Source organism: Musa acuminata, chromosome BXJ3-9 (assembly GCF_036884655.1).
Source record: "Musa acuminata AAA Group cultivar baxijiao chromosome BXJ3-9, Cavendish_Baxijiao_AAA, whole genome shotgun sequence".
Taxonomy (NCBI): Eukaryota; Viridiplantae; Streptophyta; class Magnoliopsida; order Zingiberales; family Musaceae; genus Musa; species Musa acuminata.
Window position 1 is genome coordinate 46869041 of NC_088357.1, and position 6363 is coordinate 46875403.

Below are 6363 nucleotides of genomic sequence, written 5' to 3' on the forward strand. Positions count from 1 at the left end.
GATCGGTGCGATTTGATGTCTTGATTTTTATGGGTGTGGTTTGGGTGGTGCGTCGTGCTTCGGGCTCGAAGAAGATGCGAAGGCGGATACGTCATGATCTCCTCCCGTTGATCGTCACCATCCGTGATCTCTACGGACGTGTGGACGGCAGATCTTCTTTCCGTACATGGTATACTAAGCGGCAACGGTTGGAGATACTCGAGCTATGGGGCCCGGATAAGCCTCGCCTGTTCAGCCCTGTGAAGCATGACCGGACATGAAGTTCCACGTGGCAAACTAGCGTCCGTTCACAGGCACGACGATGGACACGCGTCATTACGGCGGACCGCACGAGGAAGCCTATGCTTGAAAGGAACAGGACTGGAATGGTCTCGATTAATTCCGGCGTTGCGTTAATTACCTAATCATCTAATTAATTATCGCACTGCTCTTTCTATCTGTAAGGTTGTACACGTTTAGCCACATGCATTGCTATTGGAGAGAAAGATGGGGACCACTAGTGACCCACCTGCGCTCGTCCTCCGACTTGTACAAAATTGCAGTCTGACGCTGAGTGGGTAAGCCTCACACGGCAACACTAATTTTGTAAGACGAGGCTCCACCTCCGCTAATGACCATCCTAAACTGATTCTTGTGCAAGAAAAGGAGGATAAGCTTTTTTGCTTTTACTTGTTGTTGTTGGTTTTTAAGTCTATAAATTGGTGTGCCGACGGCGCAGTCTTCCGTCGCTTATCCTTTCGGCTATTTTCTCTTTTTCCTCTTAGAGGAGCAACTGTGATCGGAGCATCTGCGTTGCCGACAGATCAGAACCGTCGCGTTCTTTGGATTTTCGGTGAAGGCGAAAAGTTGATATCGATCGGACGGATGTCGATCGCACTGGAGAAACGGGGCGACATTGGGCGGTCGGGGCTTCTCCAGCGGCCCGCCTGCTTCCCAATCTACGAGGTGCCAGAGGCGGCGGCAAGGCTTGCGGTGGCGGGGGACGGCGGCGAGGACTCCTGCAGCTCTTCGTCCATCGGGAGGAACAGCGACCTCTCCGCCGGTGGATCGGGGTCGGACGGCGGGGAGGCGGAGGTCCAGAGCAGGTTGAAGGGGCCACTAGAGACCATGGACGCCCTTGAGGACTCACTGCCCTTGAGGTATCCTTCTTCATCTATGCAAAAGTTCCTACGTTGACTAGCTTCTCTTGAATGCTTCGGATTAGGTTCTTGCTTTCTTGGTGCATTTGGGTGAAATGTAACGCGGGTAATGTTTGTGAGAAATGTTTTCAAGAAACATAATGGTGTTGCCTTTTTGTTCTTGATGTAGCAAATATATCTAGAACTTGTTTAGCCGTTGTTACGATTATCGTTATGATTGCTTGTTATGTATTATATTTTAGGGTTTGAGTTGTTCTTTTCTTGATATTGGTTGAAATTCCCCCAGATATGAGTTGGATTTGTGAATTAGGGCCCTTCGGAAATTGTGGCTATCCAACGCTTTTAGATTGCCCATTTCTTTATAATCAGCAGATATCCATGTCAGTTACTAATGTCTGATCTCTCACTCTTCTTTGAGCAATTTCATTGGATAATTCAAGGGCTACTATTTCATTTGGTATCTTATTTCTATCCCCCTGGTATGAGTTGACTTTTGAGATCTCTACTTAGAAGACAGTTAGCATTGAACTCTGTAATTCGTGCGATGCATACATCCTGTTGATTTTTCAAATGTTACCGTAAGTCTCCTATACAAGCCTACTACAGACAAAAAAGTAAGGATTGTCACCCGAAGTGGCGGCTGGGGTTATAATATGAGACCAGAGGGGCTTTTATTTGTGATTCTGGAGCAATGGAGAGCCTTTTAATGCCTTCTACATATCTTTATTGTTTTTGACAAAAGTTTTTGGTCCTACTATCGCTCGCTAATCAGCTGTGATCGAGATTGATAACCGGAAAACCATTTCGATGTTGGGATGAGTTGGAATGAGATGCATTTAACTTTGGGTAGACAAAATCTTGGATGAGTTTTGGCATCATTTTATCAACAGGATTAAATCTTCATCTTATTATAATGCAGACAAAATTTAAGGTTTTTAAAATGATTTTCGCCACATCTACTGAGCAGAATGTCACTGACATAGTAAACCAATCAAAATGCTGCCATAACACTTTTGTTTGTAGAGCATGAGACGCTAGAATAGTTTACATGTAATCTTACACTATGAGATAGAGGTCAGACATCATCAATTCACTATTATCTGATGCATACTAATTTGGAGTTTAGTTTTCAGTTTGTTTTAGTTTAGTTTTTTAAAAGACATAATATATTTAATAAATTATAAATGTTGGCTTTGTTAGAATTAGTTTTATCTTATCACTGACATCATGGGACAACAAGATAATATTTTATTTTAGAAAGTTCGATGAGTTTTGCCAGCTGAAAATAAGATTATGTCCTTGTCAGATATTTACAGTATTGACAATAAAATGATGGATTTTTTGAATGACTAATCCTGTGTTTTCTTGTGATGGGTGTTCTCCGCACCTTCCAATCCAGTTTCCCTTTCACTCTTAATTCGTTGAATTAATTATCTTGGTCTGGTGATTAATGCTATTCCAAATTAGAGCATGGATTTGAGCTTCCATGCCACTCCATTTTGCTGCAGTACATATTCCCTGTACTTGGACAATGGATCTATTGTGTTTGTTGTCTCTAGACATTATTGGAAAATATTATCTTTGATCTGAAGAACATTTCTCAAAGATGACCTAGGAAGATCTTTTCACTCAAAGGATTGTGCTAGTGATTAGATCTTCAGAGATAGGTATAGATGGCATGTCCATCCCTTCATCATTGTATAGGGATTTCATTTGGATTAGCTCTTCAGCTGCATGCCACATTCTTTTTTCCTGCATCTTAATGTGATGGTGCTGTATCTAAAGTGCATTTTAGGTTTCATTTCTGTATTTCACTTCCCTACCTAATCATTTGCCACACAAATTAGGTTCAACTTTGAGGATTGATTTTACCAGATTGTGTTAATTGAGATATCAGTGAGGATGTTAACAATAGATTAGTGATTCTGTTGCATGGATACCTGATCCATGCTAATGTAGTTCAATACACATACGGGCAGCAGTTGTGGTGCATTTGTGTCCAGTCATGGTGGTATTGAGATAATATATTATTATTATCCATGTTTTTACCATCATGTAAGGAATTATATTAATTGACATATTGTTGGCGTTACATACTTTGTGGTGCATTTGTGTCCAGTCATGGTGGTATTGAGATAATATGTTATTGTAATCCATTCTTTTACCATCATGTAATAAATTATATTAATTGAGATATTGTTGACGTTACATCCTTTTAGAGAACTGTCTATTCGGTAGGATTCTGAGAGATTTAATGAAGTCTGCATTTCTGAATGAGGCTGATTATCATTACGTACATTTGATTTGCATGAAGTAGAACACCATGCATTATTGTTCATGAAACATTTCATCATCCACGACATTGATGCACCGAGTTAAGGGCATCATGCTACTTACTTTGGGAATGATTCAAAAAGACTTTGGAACATTTTATTGCAATGGTAGTGACTAGAGAGATGAACTATTGACACTTGGAAAAAAAAAAAAAAAGGAGATATCAAGCATTTAAGTTGGCAATTGTTGCCATAGTAATAGTAGGCTTTTGTTTCTAGATTATATTAAGGCCATATGGTTTAATGAGTCAGCATGCCTTGATTTCTCTCTCTCTGCAGGCGTGGCATCTCCAAGTTCTATACCGGCAAATCCAAATCTTTCACAAGCTTTGTGGATGCCAAATCATCTTCCTCTTGTAAGGATCTTGCAAAATCTGAAAATGCTTATACCCGCAAGCGCAAGAATCTTCTTGCCTTCAGTGTTCTATCAGATAAGTCTAGCAAGCTAGGAAACATGGAAGGGCGTATTTCAAAAAGACCTGCCAGTTCCAGCCGAAGCATGCTAAGCCCGATCCTAAACAGTGCCAGCTCCAGCAGCAACAGCTTCAGCAGTGAAGAGGATAATGTTCTGGGTCATCTTCTTCCTCCCCCTCACCATCAGGGCAAATATTCTGGCGATGCTACTTCAGCTACTGCTGTTTCTCTTTCAACTACTCCATTCGGTTCCTCCCCGATGAGATCATTCTCAGTGACAGATCTCCACGGCATCCTTCGTTCGTCCTCGATTCAGATTCAGACAAGGGATGACCACAAAAAGAATCAGTAGCTCAAAGATGTCTCTCTGAATTGATTTGGTCCCATGTCCCCTATTTTTTTGGATCATGGGTTTTCATCTATCTGCTTGGTGATTGTCAGATGGTTGATTGAATGTTTGTACAGGGGAGGAAATTTAAGTTTGTTTTTGCTAGACATGAGAGAGTGTCATATGAATGGCCTGACTAGGTCTCTAATTTACAGGGGTCCTCCTGTCTATCTGACTCCTTGTGCTTGCATTTATATACTTGTTATGCCCTGCTCTTCCATATGCTGCGTTATCACCTGAGGAAGACCACTGACGTGGAATGATGCATCTGATGTATGGTTTAATTTAAGCTATACCATATCAGGAGGTGTGGTTCAATTTGCTTTTTTGTTGGTAAAGAAAATTGATTGAAAAGATGTTTCGAAACTTCTAACCTTTGATGAGTGATAAATTCGGTTCATGATAGGCAGATCAATGCTTTAGTTATTGTGTAAGTGCAGCTGATTCAAAATTTTAACAAGTGCAACATTTGAAATTTTGATGCACAAGGAGAGTTAGATTACCTGAGTTATCCATGCCAAATGAATGTCATTAGCACATTCTTAATTGGTTTAATAATATTATAAACGACATAGGAATGTTCGTTGCAATTCATGATGGATTATAAAGGGCTTCGCGGAAACGATATTAAAATGTTCTAATGATTCCGGTCTCCAAATGATACAATTCTTATCACAATAAAAGTCATTGATGCATAAGAAATCTGAAGGACTATCAATAAAATGATGACGTTGAAAATTTTGCTCCAGTAGGTTGATTCAAGATTCTGCCTCCATTAATTCGGGGTTGTTAAAAAGATATGATACATTCTATATGAAACCTCGCAACGAAAATAGAAGATGGAACCATATCAGATGCGTAAGATGAAAGTGGAAAGGATGCATGTGGAGGTAACATGTACTTCGAGTAGTAGTGATAAATCAATATTTTACCCTTTCGGGGTGAGCAAAAAAAAAAATATATATTTTAAGGATTGTAATTCTTTAGTTCATCTATTCTTTAAGGAAAGTGAGACTAAATGTCCTTATCAATGACTCTCTGGTAGGGGGAGTCAAGGGCTCATGACCCTTGGAATCCAATATCGCGGAGGCACAAGATCAAATACGCTCGAGACACGTGAGTCGGGATGATTCAATCTTAAATAATCTCGGTCATAGGATATTTGAGAGGAACATCTAGATAACCGGACAGATTGATATGTTATATACCCATCCATATGATGGAGATGACTGGTCTTATAGCTGCCCGTGTGGGGATACTAGGGATACAGTACAAGTGCTCATTGGAGAATGAGTTCACTAATTGATCCACACACGGAATACTAGATGGTTGATGACACTTCATTATCAGACAACGATTTCGTTGGTCCTTAAACTTGAGACATCAAGGATGTCCTATATGAGTACTTCATTCTTTGATACCGGACTTATATGTATGAAAATTCTAGATCTAACACAATTGGTCATTGGGAGTGATAGCCAATCTTATGAGAACAATTGAGTGACTATAGAAGATCATCCGCTCTCGGTATCATGAGAAGAATATCTTATGTATTCTTTCTCAAGCAAATCCCTAGCTAGGGTCATTCGGATCGAAAGAGAAAGAGTTCTCCAAGAGAATCCGATTAGAGCGATATTCGAGTAGATTCCGTATGGGCTGACAACACCATATCAGGTATGTTGTATACCCATCCATATGATGGAGATGACTGGTCTTATAGCTGCCCGTGTGGGGACACTAGGGATACAGTACAAGTGCTCATTGGAGAATGAGTTCACTAATTGATCCGCTCACGGAATACTGGATGGTTGATGATACTTCATTATCAGACAGCGGTTTCGTTGGTCCTTAAACTTGAGACATCAAGGATATCCTATATGAGTACTTCATTCTTTACCAGACTTATATGTATGAAAATTCTAGATCTAACACAATTGATCATTGGGAGTGATAGCCAATCTTATGAGAACAATTGAGTGACTATAGAAGATCATCCGCTCTCGGTATCATGAGAGGAATATCTTATGTATTCTTTCTCAAGCAAATCCCTAGCTAAGGTCATTCGGATCGAAAGAGAAAGAGTTCTCCA

At 40.2% G+C, this 6363-nt stretch overlaps 1 protein-coding gene across 1 annotated transcript; it reads left to right on the forward strand.

Annotated features, from left to right (window-relative positions):
- The first annotated feature begins 600 nt into the window (after positions 1-600).
- Positions 601-4494, forward strand: LOC135648785 (protein OXIDATIVE STRESS 3 LIKE 1-like). The gene is made up of 2 exons (XM_065166733.1): positions 601-1139; positions 3752-4494. Exons 1-2 carry the CDS (start codon positions 865-867, stop codon positions 4236-4238), a joined length of 762 nt encoding a protein of 253 aa, XP_065022805.1. The 5' UTR covers positions 601-864; the 3' UTR covers positions 4239-4494.
- The last annotated feature ends 1869 nt before the right edge of the window (positions 4495-6363 follow it).

Excerpts from the sequence above, each read along its gene's own strand:
- LOC135648785 (XM_065166733.1), top strand. The coding sequence starts at position 865 with ATGTCGATCGCACTGGAGAAACGGGGCGACATTGGGCGGTCGGGGCTT. Across the intron at positions 1,140-3,751 it reads GAGGACTCACTGCCCTTGAG|GCGTGGCATCTCCAAGTTCT; the intron begins GTATCCTTCTTC and ends CTCTCTCTGCAG.